Source organism: Microcaecilia unicolor, chromosome 13 (assembly GCF_901765095.1).
Source record: "Microcaecilia unicolor chromosome 13, aMicUni1.1, whole genome shotgun sequence".
Lineage (NCBI taxonomy): Eukaryota > Metazoa > Chordata > Amphibia > Gymnophiona > Siphonopidae > Microcaecilia > Microcaecilia unicolor.
This window is the reverse complement of record NC_044043.1, coordinates 103326304-103347417: the sequence shown is the minus strand read 5'-3', so window position 1 is coordinate 103347417 and position 21114 is coordinate 103326304. Positions and strand designations below refer to the sequence as shown.

General features: G+C 43.4%; 1 protein-coding gene across 2 annotated transcripts in view; it reads left to right on the top strand.

Moving 5' to 3' along the window:
* The window catches only part of LOC115456630 (protein-arginine deiminase type-1-like), a 59444-nt gene that overhangs the window by 18251 nt on the left and 20079 nt on the right, over positions 1-21114 (top strand). The window contains exons 2-8 of one of the 2 annotated variants that reach the window (XM_030185841.1): positions 2462-2645; positions 3899-3971; positions 4478-4539; positions 9513-9630; positions 14019-14144; positions 16649-16824; positions 18713-18807. In XM_030185841.1, the coding sequence (XP_030041701.1) occupies positions 2462-2645; positions 3899-3971; positions 4478-4539; positions 9513-9630; positions 14019-14144; positions 16649-16824; positions 18713-18807 (834 nt within the window). Of the gene's footprint in view, positions 1-2461; positions 2646-3898; positions 3972-4477; positions 4540-9512; positions 9631-14018; positions 14145-16645; positions 16825-18712; positions 18808-21114 lie in introns of both variants that reach the window. The other variant, XM_030185839.1, reaches the window with a different exon arrangement.

Genomic DNA, 21114 nt, shown 5'->3' with positions numbered 1-21114 from the left:
CTCAGTTTTAAAATCCTTAAAAGAGGAATTTCTAGGAGGAAAAAGGAGGAGATTGTTCCAGGTATGAGGAGCCAGGAAGCAGAATGCGCTGTCACAGGTTGATTCCAAGTGGGCACATTTTGGAGAAGGTAGAACTAGGCATTGGTCATTTAATGAACAGGGGTTCAGGTCCACCCAGCCATGGTGCACCCTTGCCAACACCAGAGCAAGCTAGGCTCCCGCATCCACCTTCCCTCTGCAGCTGCTACCGTTCAAAAGGTTGCTGGCAGCATGTAACAATCGCTGCCGCTGTTACCAACTAACCAGGAACCCTTCCTTCTGCTACTTCTCCCCCCCCCCCCCCCCCCACACACACTATGATGGAATTTCCTGGGAGGAACGCTGCAGAGAGAAGGCTTCTGGGTCAGCCAGCAGCAGCACATCGATTCTTACACGCTGTCGGTAACCCTTTGAAAGGTGCTGCGATGTTTCTCAATGCTGCATGGGGGGGGGGGGGGGTAGTTAGCGCTGAATATCGGCAAAGACAGTTAAATTTTTAGCAGCCAAAATTAACCTGGACATTCAATGCCAGTCACTGGAAATGGCCCCCGGCATTGAATATTTGGGTCGAACGGTGGCGGCAGACTACAAACGCGCAGCCCACTGTCAGCTGAATATTGGGCCCAATGTGCCTAGTTCTGAAAATGGAAATCTAGTTTTCCTGTGCAGTGTTAACCTCAAGGCATATTTTTAACCATAGAAAAGAAGGGAGTGGGAAGGGGAGGAAGACAGTAGGAAGTTTCTTTCAACAACACAATTGTTAGAATTAATTTTATGTAATGTCAAAACACCTGTTTATATTCAGCAATTATAAGGTAAGTAACAGTAATATATTACATTTTTACTGTAACATTACTTTTATTAGACAAGTAACTAGTAAATATGGAGGGGCATTTTTGATATGATGTCTAAATCCGATTTTGGCCATTTTGTGAAAAAGTCCAAAAATCCACTAGCAAACATGGCCATTTTCAAACCAGAAAAAGGTCCAACATTTTGTTTCGAAAATGACCATTTGCTACATCAGTGTGTCTATCTTTTAGGACCATTTTCAGAAGAAAAATGTCCAAGGGAAATGCATACATAAACAAGCCATTGGAATATATGGGGGGAGGGGCAGCAGTCTTAGTAGACAGGCCACACAGACATCCCAGCAGAGCAGTGGGGCAGCCTAGGTGGCACAGCAGTGGATTTTACATATAATCTCCTAGGTCCACATCTCACCATTACCCCCTTATATTGCAGGGTGACCCTCCAAATCCTACCAAAAACCTACTATACCCAACTGTACACCTCTACAATAACCTTTATGTCTGCAAGGGCCATCTAGTCACCTATATGTGGGTATAGTAGATTTTTTTAATGGTTTTGGAGGGCTCATACTTTCCACCACAAGTGTAACAGTTAGAGTGGATTATGGGCCTGGGTCCCCTTCTGTACAGTGCACTGCATCAACCACTAGGCTACTCCAGGGATCTTCTGCTGCTCTAATAGGACTGGCCATAACATCTGAAGCTGTCATAGAGGCTAGTATGTACTGTTTCATTCACATCTTTGGGGTGGGGTGGGGTTGGGAAGGGGTCAGTGACCAATAGTAGAGTAAGGGAGAGTCATGCCTTAATCCCTCCAGTGGTCATTTCATCATTTAGGGCATCTTATTCTGAGTTACTCATGATTCAAACAGGTCTAGACCAAAATGTGTAAGTTTTAGCCCTCAACATTTTTGCTTTGTTCCATTATGGCAGAAAAACATCCAAGTTTTGGGAATGCCCAAATCCTGCCCCTGACACACTCCTTTGTAATTTGAATGCATCTCAAATCTGAGTTTTGCAAATTACAATTTGGATGTTTTTCAGAAAAAAATTCCACTTTATGCCGTTTTTGAGACGTTTCTCTCTTTTGATAATGAGCCCCTTAATATATTACTTATAATTTATCCATCACTGATTACTCCTTGTATTGGGTGCAATGGTCCTAGGCAGCCTTTCTATGAGCAAATACATATTAATCATCCCTGCTGTAACAAATGGGAAAACACAATGGTCTTCATAGCTGACCAGGTGAAGGAACTGATTCCCTTTCGTCATTGTCCTGGTAGAAAAATGAATTCCTTTATATCCCAGTTTGCTCCAAGCACTTTTCCATTAGGAAAAAGAATTGGTTAAATTGTTTCATGTTTCTGTCTATCTAGGATTATTCATTTCAGTTCTAAACTGCTCTTGCCCCTCTGGTCTTTGCATAGAACCCCTTTTTAAGATCCTCCCTCAAGGAAAGGGGCAGACAATGTAGTCTGGGATGTCCTTTAATTCTGGCATCTATCAAACACACCTATGAAATTATGTTTCTGAAGAAGATGTTGTCTCTTTGAAAACACAAGAGGAACATTCTGACAGGAGAATGATGACTAATGTCTCTCTTCTAGATCCATGCCTCCGGATGCTGTCTGTTTTGATGTTCGAGGAACTCGTGGGACTGATATCACTATTCTGTACAATCCTACAAAACTCTCAGAGCCCAGAGGGACTTCTATAAAGTGGCCTCTGAATAAGGAAGTGGAGGTTGTGGTTTGTCCGAAGGCCTCAAGTGCAAATGTGAACGGCATCAAGGTGAGAGGCTCACTGGAGCTGGTTCCATATCAAGGAATTTCAAAATGACCCTCCTCCAGTATCTGAGAACGGGTTCTCAGTATCTTCTGGTATGCTTGGTCCTCTCCTATTGGATTGTAGTTCCTTTCTCTCTTTTATTTTTTGATTGGAAACCACCTCAACTTGTTTCTACAACTGAGGCAGTATGGTAAATTTTAATAAACCATAAACCACAAATCTCCTCCCTGCAGCAAAGACCCCCCCTCCCCCTTGAATCTATCCCAACATCCCAGAACAGAGTTTAGATCCCTTCAAAGACACAAACCTTAGAACAGACACACCCCCCCCCCCCCCCCCCATGCAGGGTTGTGCTGGTAAATTTTTAACAACGGGCTCTCTCTCTGGGCATAGCCGGCCCTGAAATTTTGGGGGTGGGGTGTGGGAATACATGCCTCTCTCTCTTCTCCCTTGTGCGGGCACACTAGCCATACCTTTGCTGAGCCCCACCAGCCAATAAATGGACTGCCACCATTCTCTGCTGCTTGTTTCTGGCTCTGAGCAACATGATGGAACCTTCTTGCACTTGCATGAAAAGACCCAGCCTGATGATCAGAGTCAGAAACAAGGAGCAGGGCTGGTGGGGCCAGCATCACTGCCAGCGAAGTAAAACAGAATTCAGGAGGGGGTCCAAGCCCACATTTTGGGAGTCAGTTGTTAAAGTAACCATGGGGAGGCCTACTTTAACAACCGGCTCCCAAAATTCTTAAAAATTTAACAAACGGCTCTCGCGAGCCCGTGAGAGCCTGCTCCAGCACACCACTGCCCCCATGAAACTTCCACCCATGAGATCACTAACCTATGGGGTTCCCCATTATGTAGCAATAAAGACAGGAATAATCCCCAGTCAAAAAAGTGATCCCCAAGGTTTCATTTTCAAAATGGTGCCAGTGTTCAACCCTAGCAGTAGTCTTCAGGTTTTAATGCTGGGGGGGGGGGGGGGGGGTCAAGCTACCAAATAAGGGCAAAGGCGTACCATTTTCATATTGATCCTCTTGTCCCTGGGAGCAGCAGGCCCTGCAAGGTTGATCACAAGTTTTGTTATTCATTGATTGCAGGGTTTACTAGTCTGCCCTATTGAGATACCACTGGCTAGTGCCTTCCATTGCAAATTAAGCTGCAGTAAAGTGTGATATTTTACTATAGCTTAGGAATTCCCCCTGAAGAGGTTTAGGATGAAACAGTGATGTATTACAGACTATGTGATGTTTTCACAGGTGAAGGTGTCATATTATGGAAACGATGGAAACACGACCCTGGGGATAGCTATGCTCTACCTCACCAGTGTTGGTAAGTGGTAGCCTCAATCATTTCTAAGTTTCCAGGTGTATTTAATATTTGATATATTTGCCCATCTAGGCAGTTTACAATAATATCATATATTCTCTAAAATCTAGAAAGGAGCTACAATATTTATGCAGAAGAACATCAGTTGCCTTGAGTGTGCGGTGGCTACGTTTGCCACAAGACAAAAAGTCACACTCGCTTTTCTCTGCATACTTAAATGAAGAAGTTAGGTCGGAGAGTAAAATCATTCACATGGACTTCATTTGGAAACCTGTGTTGGTACTTTCACATTCAGATCACCCCCTATTGAAAGGAGTTGATTTAGGAAGTTATCCTTCTCATTTCTGTACCACTGGTTTGGAACACAGGAGTCAGTTCAGTTAAAACATGTTGCACATAAACCAAATTAATACAGTGGATAACGCAAATGATCATGTCCGTGCAGGGAAAAGCAAAGTTTATAAAGATTTTATTACACTGATATTTATGCCACTGTCCGTTTATTTCAGAGATTTCTCTAGATGTCGACACAAGCCGCAATGGAGTGGTGAATAAAAATGGAAACGACAAGGTAAAGAGAATGTATTCAGTCTTCTGGGTGTGGCCCAACCATTAGACAAGACTAGGCAGTCGCCTACAGTGGCAGCTTCTTGAGGCCAGAAAGAACCGCTGCAGTCCTCACAAAGTCACCCATCAGCATATGATTTAACCTGTATTGTATAGGTTTTTTTGTGTGAAGATCATGATTGTAGAGTTTATTTATCAAAATCTTGAGGGGGGGGGGTGTAGGCTAGGGGACTGAAGGTTATTTGAAGGAGAGGGCGAGGCTAAAGGTTTGCCTAGATTGCCCACTACCCTTGCACCAGCACTGAGGCTTGATGTTGAATGTATTGGTTCTCAATGTAGTACTGACACGTATTCAAAGGAAACTGAACTGTGATAATTTTGGAGTAACTGTAAATAACACTAATCTCCTTGGTTGTTCTGTACCAGTGAGCACTAGCACTTTGGGGAAATGCTTACCAGCCCACCGAGGTTCAAGGTCCATAACTACTTTTGTATCTTTGACAGATGAGCTGAGATAAACCTTGGTAGACCCAAGGACATGATTTGGACCTCTTAATTTTGGCTGCACATTACTCATTGTATCTATTGCTGAGGCTAGAAATGAGTATGAGGTTACTATGAGGCTGAAACCCAGTGAAACATTTCCTGTCATCCCTACAGCCCATTGTATTATGACCATACAGTCTGTCCTTCTAGTCCATGGGGTTGTTCTCTGAAGTGCTGTCTCTGGGGCAGATGCAGAGAGGTTACTAACCTGTCAACTGATGTGTACAGCGTGAGAAATCTACCCCCAAGTCTGAGGCAGTGCAGAAGGGTTAGAGGAAGCACCTGACCCAAACCCCTTACCCTCAATAGCTTTCTGCATGGTTCCCTGGTGGTCTAGCAACCCCAAACCTTTCCAATACCTTTCTGTGCCGCCCCCCTGCATACCACCAACAGGTTCTGATGATGTAGTGGTCCCCTTCTTCCCCTCCCTGACTCCCAAATGCAGTCCCTGGTAGTCTAGCAGCCCCTGCCCTAACATCCCTGCCATGACTTAAAAAAAAATTTAGTTTTTAGTAGCACTCCATATACCCACCTACTCAACACTTCCTCCAGGCCCTCCTGAACCCCATCCCTAGCTTGTACCTTAAGAGGCAGGAGCAATACCCACTTGTTCCTGCCTCTGGCATTGCTATCTTGAAAAATGGCGGCACCTGACCTGGGATACAATGGGCAGGGTTGATCTGCCAAATAAGGGAATTTTCCCACTTTTGTTTATGGCTAAAAATAACATATGTACCTAGGCTGTGAGAGCACATAGGTTCATATTTTAGGCCTATTTTATATAAGGAATTGATGTTCCTGCCTGGGTAAAAAATACTTTCTACACAGGGAGTAATTTTATGAGCCTTGTTTTTTTGTGAAACTCTATTTTATGTGCACAGATAGATGCTATTGAAGTTGCTCGGATGTATGCACATAAAAGACGAAGTGCCAGTGCTTTGCAAATTCTTTTATGTGGTTTACTCTGTCCCTAAGGAGCTGGGACAGATACATGATAATCGGAAATAAGGAAGAACAGAGTGGAGATGCCTGAGAGAAGGCTCGTTTCTCATTGGATTGTAGTGTGGAGACTGGTTCTTCACCTCTTCCTTAAGAGAGAAGGATTAGGCCATGCTGATGAGTGAAGATGCTAGAACACAGTTGGAGGGTTAATAAGGAAGACAAGGCAAGAAGAATAACAGAATGGGACGATGGATCAAGGAAAGCCAGGAAATTAGTGAGGGGGGGAGGGGGTTTCATCTGAGGTTCAATAGTTAAGAACCCAGAGGAATAGTGGAATGAATAATCAGATGGAAGGGGATGAGACTGAGCTGATAAAAGTAAGTTGATACCTGCAAGTGGAGGACAGAAGCCTGAAACCACCACAACCCCAATGTTTACTGAGTGAGACACATAAGAGAAAAGTAACTTCTATCACAGAGACAGCCATTAAAGTAGGAGGGATGAGAGAAAAAGAGGCCACTAGTGCAGGTAAGATGGTTGGAACTAGAGTAAATATTCCACAAGGAATAAGAGAAAGGGAGATGTAAAAAGACTTGAAGTGGTTCAGGTCAAAGTGACGAAAATCGTATGGGGTTTGTGTAGCAAGACGAATGAGGAGAGACTTGATGACCTGAACAAGTACACCCTGGAGGAAAGGAGAAACAGTGTTGCTATGATACAGATGTTCAAATATTTGAAAGGTATTAATCTACAAGCAAACCTATTCCAGAGATGGGAAGGTGGTAGAACTAGAGGACATGAATTGAAGTTGTGAGGGGGAGGGGGGCTCAGGAATAGTATCAGGAAGTACGTTTTCACAAAGAGGGTGGTAGATACCTGGAATTTCCTCCCATGTGAGGTGGTGGAAATGAAAATGGTTAACGGAATTAAAAAATCCTGTATAGAAGGTGTGAAACCAAACAAGCTTAGCTGTGATTAGATGACAACACCAGAAATTGGGAGGCAAAGCCAGTGCTTTGAGTTTATCTTGTTGGGCAGGCTGGATGGACCGTACAGGTCTTTATTTGCCATCATCTACTATGTTACTATGAGAAAGGAGTAAAGAAAAGGGGGGCAGGAATAAGATTGAAGGTGAAAAGGGTTGATATGTACGGATGGGACAAGAATTGCCATGAAGGGACAGGATGGGAACTGATATCTCCAGGAGATAAAGGAGGAAGAGGAGGAGACTATGGTGGAGAAAAGCAGAGATATAAAACCAGTGATGCAATTGAGATGCTCTCTGGAATAGAGATGATGGCTGGATGACAATGGGCAAGGTAAAGGAGGAGATACTTGCACAGATGGAAAATGTAGAGAAATCAGTGTTTTGGGAAGGTTTGTAGGTTTGAATAAGATAAGTGAGGGTTAGCATTAGTAAAAGGAAGCATAGTAGAGACATAAGTAATGCCATACTGGAAAAAGACCAAAGGTCCATCGAGCCTAGCATCCTGTCCACGACAGCAGCCAATCCAGGCCAAGGGCACCTGGCAAGCTTCTCAAACGTACAAACATTCTATACATGTTATTCCCGGAATTGTGGATTTTTCCCAAGTCCATTTAGTAGCGGTTTATGGACTTGTCCTTTAGGAAACCGTCCAACCCCTTTTTAAACTCTGCTAAGCTAACCGCCTTCACCACTATCTCCGGCAACGAATTCCAGAGTTTAATTATACGTTGGGTGAAGAAACATTTTCTCCGATTTGTTTTAAATTTACTACACTGTAGTTTCATCGCATGCCCCCTAGTCCTAGTATTTTTGGAAAGTGTGAACAGACACTTCACATCCACCTGTTCCACTCCACTCATTATTTTATATACCTCTATCATGTCTCCCCTCAGCCGTCTCTTCTCCAAGCTGAATAGCCCTAGCCTCCTTAATCTTTCTTCATAGGTAAGTCATCCCATCCCCGCTATCATTTTAGTTGCCCTTCGCTGCACCTTTTCCAATTCTACTATATCTTTCTTGACATGCGGCGACCAGAATTGAACACAATACTCAAGGTGCGGTCGCACCATGGAGCGATACAATGGCATTATAACATCCTCACACCTGTTTTTCATACCTTTCCTAATCATACCCAACATTCTATTCGCTTTCCTAGCTGCAGCAGCACACTGAGCAGAAGGTTTCAGTGTATTATCGACAACGACACCCAGATCCCTTTCTTGGTCCGTAACTCCTAACGTGGAACCTTGCATGACGTATGTAGCTATAATTCGGGTTCTTTTTTCCCACATGCATCACCTTGTACTTGCTCACATTAAACGTCATCTGCCATTTAACCGCCCAGTCTCCCAGTCTCGTAAGGTCCTCTTGTAATTTTTCACAATCCTATCGCGATTTAACAACTTTGAATAACTTTGTGTCATCAGCAAATTTTATTACCTCGCTAGTTACTCCTATCTCCAAATCATTTATAAATATATTAAAAAGCAGCGGTCCTAGCACAGACCCCTGAGGAACCCCACTAACTACCCTTCTCCATTGTGAATACTGCCCATTTAACCCCACTCTCTGTTTCCTATCCTTCATCCAGTTTTTAATCCACAATAGGACATTTCCTCCTATCCCATGACCCTCCAATTTCCTCTGTAGCCTTTCATGAGGTACCTTGTCAAACGCCTTTTGAAAATCCAGATACACAATATCAACCGGTTCCCCTTTGTCCACATGTTTGTTCACTCCTTCAAAGAATTGAAGTAAATTGGTCAGGCAAGATTTCCCCACACAAAAGCCGTGCTGACTTGGTCTCAGTAATTCTTGTCCTCGGATGTGCTCTGTAATTTTGTTTTTAATAATAGCCTCTACCATTTTCCCCGGCACCGACGTCAGACTCACCGGTCTATAATTTCCCAGATCTCCCCTGGAGCCTTTTTAAAAAATCGGCGTAACATTGGCCACCCTCCAATCTTCCGGTAGAAACAAAGAAAAAAATGGTGCTGACTTGAGCTAACAATCTAAAGAACTGAAGAATGTATTTGTATATCTTCTCAAAATCGTTCTTCAAAGTAAACAAATTGCTTTAAATAAGGAGGAAAAGACCTCCTACTTCCTAGCAAGTGAGGATTCCTTTATGCCAGCATTTAATGGACTCCAATACATTCTTCAGTTCTTTAGATTGTTAACACATTGGACATTTTTCTGAAGTATTTGCCTGTATTGTAATTGGCTGAACTAGCTAGCCAGAATGTCTTGTTGGAAAGTAAAATTGATGTAAATTCTCTGATGCACCATCTGGTCTACTGGTTGAAAGAGCATAGGGTGGCAGAAGTCAAACCTTCAACAGGCTGCAACATCCTCCTGTGTCTAGATAGGTCAAAGATGTCTACAAATGAGCTGGAAAATGTAGTGTGTTTTAAAGAAAGAAATAAGAAAAACAATTGAATACTTCTTGTTTAAGCACTATCCATTCTTAGAGCAAATATGGTTGCTTTTTGTCTCTGCAGACCTCCTGGACATGGGGACCTGATGGACATGGAGCTGTTCTGCTGGTGAACTGTGACAAGGATAATGTCTATTCCAAAAACATGGACAATGATGATACCAGGATCTCCAAAGATGAAGGTATGGGAGAAGCATGTGCTGCTCTATCAAGGCAGATAATGAAGAAGACACCTGAACGTATGTAAATTGTTAACCCATTTTAAAGCTGTAGCACTTCTTCAAGCCATCAAATATAATCACTCTGGCTGTATTTCTTTTTTTCATCTTTTTTCTAGGTCTCATTTCTTTTTGGTGTTGTTTCCCTATATTTTTTCACATGTACAGAATAAAAGATACACATCCTTCGGCTATATTCTCATCTATATCACATGAGGGTAACCCTGAAAAAAAACAAATAAGGAATGGTGCAGCAGGGAAGCAAAGCCTCAGAGAAGGGACCACAAAAATTGTGAACCTCTCTCATTCTAAAGGGCAGCTACCAACAAAATTAATACTGTGTTCCCCAAAAATAAGACACTGTCTTATATTAATTTTTGCCCCCCCCAAAATGCGCTAGGTCTTATTTTCAGGGCTGTCTTATTTTTCGGGGTTGGATCGGGGTTGGCCCACCCGCCCTCCGTCGCTCCCGGAACTAACCTTAAATGCCTCCTTTCACCTTCGCAGCAGCAGGGCAGGCCACTCCTTCCTTCCGTCTCCCGCCCTCGTCTGACGTAACGTCCGCGAGGGCAGGGCACGGAAGGAAAGAGAGGTCTGCCCTGCTGCTGCTTGCTGCGAAGGTGAAAGGAGGCGTTTAAGGTTAGTTCTGGGAGCGACGGAGGGTGGGTGGAGGGGGGGGCCCGGCGACCTCAGGTGGGGGGGGGGGGGGGGCGGCCCGGGGGCGGCCTTGTCCGGCTCTCGGCGGCCCTGCTTTCAAACAAAAATTTGCTAGGTCTTACTTTCGGGGGAGGCCTTATATCTACCAATTCAGGAAAACCTCTACTAGGTCTTATTTTTGGGGGATGTCTTACCCTTTCGGGGAAACAGGGTAAGAATAGTGGTGTGCCTTTTGCTAAAGAAGAACAATCTTGACCAGGATAAACTTGAAAGTTACCAGCCAATATCTAACATCCCATTTCTAGGAAAACTTAAAGAACAGTGCATTCATCTCAATGATTGGCTAGAAGAGAGAAATTGGCTGGATCTGTGTCAATCCAGATTCAGACCTGGTTATGGAATGGAGAAGGTCCTCATATCCTTACTAAATGATCTCCACAGAAATCATGACAGAGGATTTGCCTCAGTGTTAGCTTTTGACACTATGGACCATGATGTCATGGTAGCTCGACTGGAAGAAATAGATATCAATGGCATAGTACTTGTCTGGTTCAGATCCTATCCATCAAATAGGTAACAGTCCATAATGTTCAGTGGCATCTCATTGCCATCTTTGATATTAACCTGTATCCATACTATCACCAATTTTGTTCAATAACTACCTCAAGCTACTAGTAAAATTGATTCAGTTGATGGATACTCAGTCCTACATCTACATATATTTCTATATCTATTAATTCTGTACTCCTCTCTCTGTATGCTGCATTCCTCACAGAAACATCTCTTTTACCTCCCCCCCCCCCCCCACCATCCTCCACCTGGACATTACCCACAATACAGCTTTTAGCTATCTTGAACCCAAACTTTGGAATTCTCTTTCACTAGATGTTCGAACAGAAACTTCTCTCTCCAAATTCAAATCCCTCCTCAAAACCTGGCTTTTTCGAGAGAGCTTTGATGTTAACACATAACTCATTGACCATCTCTTCTTTACTTCCCCCTTAACCTCTCTCAAGCCCATCTTTTGACCTCCTCTGCCCCTCTTCTCCCATGCCTCCCCACTCTACATTATCTGCTCTCTTTCCGCTATTTAGTGTTTAATTTGTAAACTACACTGAAGGTATTGCCCACTACGGTATATCTAGAGCCAATAACTCAATAAATGGATGACAGCTACCTATACTCGTTGAACCAGACTTACCTACAACCTTGAATAACAACAAATCTAACAACAAATCAAGAATAAGCTAAAAAAACAACAACAAATTTTGTCTGAACTAGGGCTTTCTTTCAGGGGGTACTAGGGGGCTATTTGAGTACCGGCAGTTTTTCCATTGCTGTTAAAATCTCCAAGTATTAATGAAAAAGGTCAAATTCTTAATACCAATGCTGCATTTTCATAGATTCTGTGGTGAGTTGCAGGGGGCCTTTCTATTGTGGGGCAGGTTCCTGAGTGATCATCCAACCCCTGAAAAATGGCTTTGCATTTGAGTACCGGCATGTTTTTTTGCTAGACAAAATGCACTAGTCTGAACAAAGCTTGTGTAGGTCCCTAACACAAGTGATCATCAAAATCCCTTTTGATAGCCACAAAGAGGGGCATAATCGAAAGGGACGCCCAGGTTTTGCTGAGGACGTCCTCGCAAAATGTCCAATGGAGGGGCGGGGAAACCCGTATTATTGAAACAGAGATGGTCATCCCTAGATTTGGTTGTTTCTGATTTTTGGTAATAATGGAAACCAAGGACATCCATCTCAGAAACCACCAAATGGAAGCCCTTTAGTCATGGGAGGAGCCAGCATTCGTAGTGCACTGGTCCCCCTGACATGCCATGACACCAACTGGGCAGTGGACTTCAGAAATTGCTCCCAGGTACATAGCTCCCTTACCTTGTGTGCTGAGCATCCCAAAACCAACTTCCATAGCCCTTACGGGTGAAGGGGGATACCTAGGTGTGGGTACAGTGGGTTTGTGGTGGGTTTTGGAGGGCTTACATTTACCACCACAAACACAACAGGTAGGGCCTGAGTCCACCTGCCTGAAGTGCACTGAACCCACTAAAACTGCTCCAGGGACCTGCATACTGCTGTCAGGGAGCTGGGTATGACATTTGAGGCTGGCACAAAATATTTTTAAAGAGGGTGATATTGTTTGAGGGTGGGAGGGGGTTAGTGACCACTGGGGGAGTAAGGGGAGGTCATCCCCGATTCTCTCCGGTGGTCATCTGGTCAGTTTGGGCACCTTTTTGTGTCTTGGTCGTAAGAAAAACAGGACCAGGTAAAGTCGTCCAAGTGCTAGTCAGAGACGCCCTATTTTTCCATTATGGGTCGAGGACGCCCATGTGTTAGGCATGCCCAAGTCCCACCTTTGCTACGCCTCCAACATGCTCCCAAGAAATTTGGTCATCCCCGCGACGGAAAGCAGTTGGGGACGCCCAAAATCGACTTTCAATTATACCGATTTGGGCGACCCTGTGAGAAGGACGCCCATCTTCCGATTTGTGTTGGAAGATGGGTGTCCTCTTTCGAAAATAAGCCTTCTAGTCTCCCTTAAATCTGAAGTCAGGAACCTTGGAGTACAACTGGACCCAGTACTCACGATGATTTCCCAAATTCAAGCAACTTTTGTCAATTGCAACAACTGTGCAGTGTCTCTTCATACATCAAGAAGGCAAATCTTGTCATCACGGTTCACACCATAACAACATCAGGGTTGGATTACACTGGTATGACTCCAAAGGGTTTCCACCGGCTCCAGTTGATTCAGAAAGACTGACAGGAGGTTGTAAGTGACCAGATCACATCACATTATTTCTGCCAAACCTTTACCAGCTACCAGTACAATACAGTTTGTTTGTTTTTTAAGGCCAGTGGCTATGGTGCACCTGTCCAGCACCAGATGGTTCAGTTGGTTTGGTGACGTTTTTGACTGCGGTCTCTTCTCCATTGTTGTTTTAATATTTTTTTTGTAAAAACATTTTTTTAAAAGTTAAAATAGAACGAAATTTGATTTGGAATATACAAAGTAGTATAGAAGGTCAACTTTACAGATACGGGATTTAAGCAGTTGTTTTTGGGGTAATTGAAATGGTCTATCATTATAGTGTTGTCAGATTTGTTAGTTTCTCTCATTTCTGTTAGCATTTCATCATCTCTCTGTTCTGGTTGACGGTGGTTATTCCTACCAGAATTCTCTTTCCTTTCACACACTGAGTTTCTATCTATAAGGAGCTGAACTTTTTGACTTTATGCCCTCTTTAACATATAGGGGGTCATTTACTAAAGTGCACTTCATTTTTGCACTAAAAATTAAAGCGCACTGTGTGGAACGGCTGGGCGCTAATACTTAGGGGTGGTCCCAGCATGTCTTCAGCAATTACTGCACTGAAAATGTTCATTAGTAGGTGTAAACTGTGTTTCAATTAGCATAAAGGCACTTAGTACCTGCTATTGAGGAGGTGCTAACTGCGCAAGTGACGACATTCGGTACCATACGCCAACTGTCCTATGCAGTCCCCGCCCACCCTCTATGAAAACATGCAGTTAATGCATGAATTTGTGCTTGTTAACCAGCATGACACTCGTGTGGTAGTGGTTAGTGCATTGGTTAAAGGACCCTATAGTGTGGAAATTCTTTGAAACTTGCCCTGTGGCAACAGAAAAATGATGTGACACAGCTCTCTTCTTGTTCCTAGAGCTGAAGGACTTCTCTCAAATGATCCTCACAGTTCGTGGCCCTGATGCGATCTTTCATGACTACAAGCTCCTTCTCCATATTGCCCTCTCTGACCTGGATAAAGTGGGAGTTTTCCGTCATCATGGTGAGTGCCTGACCACCTAGTGGTATTGACTTGACTTGTACCATTTACTGTCTTCTATATGTAAGATGATAACATGGCCTGCACGTCAAAAAGACAGGTCATCCCAGTGTGTGAGCATGGATTTGTAGTTATAGGATATAATGGGAGGAAAGTAAGGTTTGGCTTAGACTTAGTCTTTATGGCATGAAGTGATATAGTCCCCTATGTGTAATGCTTGACAATACCACAAAAATGAAACTATGGCCTCTATATTAGAAACTCTACTCATGTTTGAACATCTGAAAAGCAGCATTTAGACATCTATATTGTAGACATTCACATCCCGATTTTTATAAAGCTGGGATACGAACATCTAAAACCGCAGTATGTCCATATTGCAAGGGGATGTGGTCTAGGCATATTTTGGGCGGGACTAAGGAAGGGCCAAAATATAGACATCCAACTCCAATTTCAGAAAGGGACATCTATGTCCACAGGGATGGACATTGTCATTCAAATTTGGTACTTAGCACATCCAGATTCTGTCCACTGGAGGGATTAAGGCAGGTCACCTCTTTAATTCCCAGTGGTTGCTGTCCCCCTCCCTCTCCTGAATGTGAAAGTAGCAAGGAATTCCTGGCTGTGTGACAGCATCAGGAGCTACGGACATTCATGGAATAAATCTGTTTTAAATTAACTCCATGTAACATTGAGGAGTAACCTAATGATTAATACCGTGGTCTGAGATTCAAGAAATCTAGGTTCAAATCCCAATTCAGCTCTTTAAAAAATTACAAAGAACTGAAATGAGATTTGAACCTGGGTCCCTTGCTTCTCAGCACTGTTTCCATTGTATGCAAATATAACTCATGAATATTCATTGTGGATATCCTGAAAACCTGTTTCCCCAGGACAGGTTTGGGAACCACTGGTGTAAGACCTCTGCGTAAACTGTCAGATAAATTTCACAAATTAATAGTTTGATTCCTGACAGATGTCATCAGGAGCATTGGTCCAGTTCTGGAAGACGCACTTTCAAAAGGATATACATAGTGCAGAGCAGGGGTTCTCAACCTAGTCCTTAGTCAGGTTTTCAGGATATCCACATTGTATATGCATAAGATGAATTTGCATACGCTATCTCCACTGTATGAACGTCTAACTTGCTGGGTATGTCCTGATGAGGATTGGGTTGAGAATTACTGCCATAGAGCAGACTTGTCCAAGTTTAGTCTTTGAGGACTGCAAACAGATCAGGTTTCGGGGATATCCCTAATTAATATGCATAACTAACACCTACGAGTACCCTTAATTTCAATCCAGTCACTGTATATTAACCAATTATTAATGAAACTGCAATAGACTTTAATACATTTATTTCACTTTATCAACGTTATCATGTAATGTATTTCATTTCACAAAATTCTTATATCTGCATTCTCTCACTCTCATACCACATACATTCCTTCTACCCTAAATTCCAAAGTTGATCACTTGATACAGGAGTATTACAATCCTCCTGGATATATTGTCAATTGTGTCGTCATCCTTTATATACAACCATTTGAGTGTGACTCAATAGATCTTGTGAGCCAACTTCAAAACGTTCATTTCAGTTCACAGTGGTTGTACAAGCTAAATTCGAATGAGATGATAATCCTGGTCCTCAGGTTTTCAAAAAAGATTGTGAATTAACAGCTCACAAAGTACATTGTGATTCTCAATCTCTAGTATCAAGGTCCTTCTTTGCATAGTTTCTTGCTTTTTAGTTTTCAACGTGCAATTAGGACCCAACAAGGTCTTCCGCCGTAGTCCTAAAGATAATCAGCACCAGTATTTGGCGAACTATACGATACTGGTGCTGATTAACTTTAGGACAGGTTTGGAAAGCTCTAAAGTAGTATAAGCAAACGGAACTTGAATTTGGATTTTAGAATTACACACCTTTCCAACTGAGCTTAGAGTGAGTTACATTTGAGTACAGTATGGCTAAGGTCACCAACATGCATTATTGAAGTTTTTAAAACACATTATTTACCACAGACACCATTACTATCAAAAGGGCTTATTTACTAATTACACAAGTCAAATAAGAATAAAAAAATCTTAACACATGATCAAAAGGGGTCAGTGGAAGATACTGAATTTGAACTCTGGTTTCCCTGGTTCTCAATCTGCTGCTTGACACAAGGCTCCTCCTCTTCTTACAAACCCTTAAAATTTCTTCCAGTTTTTCAAGATCACTATTATTTTTTAGGAACCCTACCAAAGTATTTACCCTGTTAAAGATTTGAGTCATCTACCAACAAGTACATCTTTTCCTTCAAGTACTTCTGCAGGGTCCCTAATACTCAGATCAATACTCATGCAGATAATAAGGGCCTATCTTTTGAATACTATGACTGCCAGCCTGGAGCTGAAAATGAAGGGGTAGAGTGTGGTGTCTGTACGCCATGACACATGGCATGGACCAACACCCTTGGAGGCATCACTGACAAGTTCTCTCCTTCCTCTATCCTCAGTAGGTGGTACTAATTCCCGCTTCGAGCATGTACTAGGCACAGATAAGTTGTACTATGAGGTGGAACGCAAGGTTGGAGAGGAGGAGATCATCTTCTACGTGGAGGGCCTTACGTTCCCTGATGTGGGCTTCTCTGGGCTGGTGACCATCAATCTCAACTTGCAGGATACTGCTGTTCAGGTATTGTGTCACCAGTGCTGATATCGTTTGCATGGTCAGGAGTTCATAAAGTGCCAGCTTCTCTGCTGCATCAAAGACCCAGGGCAGAGGAGGAAATAAAACATGTGTCATGCAGGTCTCTGTTGCCCTATTAGTTTAATATGAAATGACTGCCATGTCACACAGGACTGGGGGTTCTTTGAGTTTTAGCTATACCTCACAAATCGTCTGCTGTGTTATTCTTTAACACAACAGTGTGTATAACCCTTTTTATTCATGATTGTCCAGAAATTAACCAGGCACCAGATCTTCCCGTTATTCCTCACCCCTATGGTGCAGGAAGGGAAGATCTGACTACCACAAATTAAAGACTTTTATCTGCTAATTTCATGGAAAGAGTTTATGGAATTGCTGATCTGTGGTTTTATATTGTCTGTCGACATAAATAACATTTCTACAAATCTAAGGGGGAAATCTATAACTGTGTGCCTCCATTTAAAGGTGCCCGAGGGTGCACAGTAGGATCCTGTTCTACAACAAAACCTGGACACTTTGGTTCCCTCACAGAAGACTAGCGTAACCTGATATTGGTGTTTCCACAGTTACACCAGCCATAGAGCCGACCTAAAGGCATGCCAATGGGACCCTGCTTGTGCCCCGCCCATGCCCCTCCTCTGTCATGTCTCCTTGCAAACACACACTATGCAAGTTAAATAGATATTTGCAGAATAGGGTCAAGGCACCCTGTTGGACTTCCACATGTAAATGTAGGAACTCTTGCTATACAATTATACTTCATGTGTCTCATTTTCAAAACTGGATGCTTTGAGGAACATATTACATAGCGTTGTGATCCTGGGAGATCTTCCTCAGTCAGCCACCGAAATATTCACAGAAAACTTCTATAGTTAAGCAAAGACTCCACAGATATGTACTCATCACAGGACAGACAATTCCCCCATGGATATGCAACACGTATACATACCCTGGGGGGAGGGGGGAATACAGTCCATACAAATCCCCCTCTCCAAGATATAAACACATTGTACCATCTTCCCTAGGGATATACAACTCATACAATCTCCTCCAGAGTAAACAGTCCATATAAAGTCCCCCCCGGGGTAAACATATCATTCATGGTCTGACTCCCATGAAACCTACTGGATAAAATCACTGTGGCACTCTTGTCTTGCTCTTAAATTTAACCCTTTCTGGTAAAGATCTCTTTTTTTTGTTTGTTTTTTTTTCTTAAACATTTGATATCTGTGGATTTTTTTTTTCCCTTTCAGACACTGTAGGAAATTGGATCACAGTCCAAATTTAGAATAGTTTCAAACTGCACAAACTGATTTGCATGTGTTCTGCAACTTGTGCTCTTAAATATACTTCAAGTCATTTATCATCAGCTAAAGGTATAATTCTCTGCCAGCTCTATAATCAGACAAGAATAAGGAATCACAATGTGAAGATTATGCCACAGGATGTTAAGCAGTGGTGAGCGACTTTAAGAGGACATGTTCCTACGCACAACACAGGGCAGATCCACTGGCTCAGTGGCTGTGCTCCGTTCTGGCATATGGGCAACCCCTGACTCGAATTCTGGCTCAGCAGACCAACAGCATTCAGCGTCCCTGGGGGGAAAGGAGAGCACCATAGTCATTATGCGATGGTGACACCTTGTGGTCTGATTTAGGATTCTAAAAGGAGCCCTAGTGAGTGGCCCTTTCACGATGGGAAGTGAGTGAGATATTTGTTGTGAATGATGGCTTATGCTGCCAGATCCCACTCCTTCTTCCATTAATCTGGAAGCACAGAGGGAAAGGCTAGGTCAGTTTTTTTAAAAAGCAAGAGAACACAAAACCACAAGCATTATGTAATGGATGGATTAACCCTTTGGTTTTCTCTGTAGGGTTTACCAGTATTTACCGATATGGTGGTCTTCCGAGTAGCTCCATGGATAATGACCCCAAATACTCTGGAGCCTGTGGAAGTCTTTGTCTGCAGGTAAGACGGGATGGGGGTAAATGGAGTGTAACATGAATGCATGAAAGACTTGTGCGAAGGAAGTGTGAGCATAGCCAGATTTAGATCTCGTGCAGTCTGAGCACAAAATCTTCAACATCCTCACTCACCTCTGCCACCCCCAGCACACAAGTCCAAAGATTTGGGTGTCCCAACACAGTACGTTGTAGCCTCTGACACACGAATGAGGACTCAGTGACCACAACATAACATTCATTGCAGAGAAGAACAATGGCAGAGACATGGTGACTCCAGCATAAAACCCTTAATCCACCCCTTCACACAAGAATAGTCTTGGTTGAGGGGAGGAACTTGATCATCAGACTCCCCCAGGGTCGACCGAGCACAAGACATTGACTACAGAAATAAAAATATGTTCTCCTGAAAACGCCAGCGAGGCGAAACGTGGCACCACATAGAGAACAGCTGATAGAGAAGAACACATCAGAAGACGTTTTTTGACACTGATAGCACCTGCACAAGGACAGCACCAGCAGCACAGAGAATTTAAGCACACAAGGACCAGCAATAAGATAAGTGCTGTAACGCCTCCACCATTTATTGAGATGTGATTTATATCATAGATCAGCATTATATAAAATTGGACTTCACCACCTTAGGAACCGACATAAGGGCTACAACAAAGAAAGGCAGGTAGGGTCCTTGACTCTACATGTCCTTCCAACTATCAACCCATCTCCCTCCTCCCCTTCCTCTCCAAGATACTTGAATGCGCTGTTGATCGCCGCTGTCTTGACTTTCTCTCATCTCATGCCGTTCTTGACCCACTCCAATCTGGCTTTCACCCTCTTCATTCAACTGAAACTGCACTCACAAAAGTTTCCAACGACCTGTTATTGACCAAATCCAAAGGTCTCTCTTCTATCTGCCGTCATCTACTATGTTACTATGTATCCGCCGCTTTTGACACTGTTGATCAGAACCTATTCCACGATACACTGTCTTCACTTGGATTCCAGGGCTCTGTTCTTTCCTGGTTCTCCTCCTACCTCTCACTTCGTACCTTTAGTGTACACTCTGGTGGCTCCTCTTCCACTTCTATCCCACTACCAATCGGAGTACCTCAGGGTTCTGTTCTAGGTCCTTTCCTGTTCTCCATCTACACTTCCTCCTTTGGCTCTCTGATATCATCCCATGGCTTTCAATACCATCTCTATGCTGACGACTCCCAAATCTACCTCTCTACCCCCGAAATCTCAACCAGCATCCAGACTGATGTTTCAGCCTGCCTGTCTGACATCGCTGCCTGGATGTCTCAACGTCATCTAAAGCTTAACATGGCCAAGACAGAACTTCTCATCTTTCCCCCTAAACCCACCTCTCCTCTCCCCCCTTTCTCGATTTCTGTGGATGGCACTCTCATTCTCCCTGTCTCATCAGCTTGTAACCTTGGGGTCATCTTCGACTCCTCTCTCTCCTTCTCTGCTCACATTCAGCAGATTGCCAAAACCTGTCATTTCTTTCTCTATAACATCAGCAAAATCCGTACCTTCATCTCTGAGCACTCTACCAGAATCCTCATCCATACTATCATCACCTCTCGCCTAGACTATTGCAACCTGCTTCTCACCGGCCTCCCACTTAGCCATCTCTCTCCTCTTCAATCAGTCCAAAACTCTGCTGCACGACTCATTTTCCGCCAAAGTCGCTATGCTCACATTAGCCCTCTCCTCAAATCACTTCACTGGCTCCCTATCCGTTTCCGCATTCAATTCAAACTTCTCTTACTGACCTATAAGTGTATTCACTCTGCTGCTCCTCAGTATCTCTCCACTCTTGTCTCTCCCTACACCCCTCCTTGAACACTCCATTCTGTTGACAAATCTCTCTTGTCTGCCCCCTTCTCCTCTGTTGCTAATTCCAGACTCCGTTCCTTCCATCTCGCTGCACCACACGCCTGGAATAGACTTCCCGAGCATGTACGTCTAGCCCCATCTTTGGCTGTTTTTAAGTCCAAGCTAAAAGCCCACCTCTTTGACGCTGCTTTTGAGTCCTAACCACTGCTCACTTGCCTGTACCTTTATCCCCTCCTCTTTAATTCCCCTGCCTCTTAGTTGTTCTCTCTGTTACCTGTCTTATTTAGATTGTAAGCTCTTTGAGCAGGGACTGTCTTTATGTGTGTGGTGTAAAGTGCTGCGTATGCCTTGTAGTGCTATAAAAGTGATTAGTAGTAGTAGTAGGGTCCAGTGCAATGATGGGAATGAACTTGTAGTGCTGTATGCTGGTTCTGTCGCGCAAGATAGTTTGGCACTTCAACACACTGAGCAC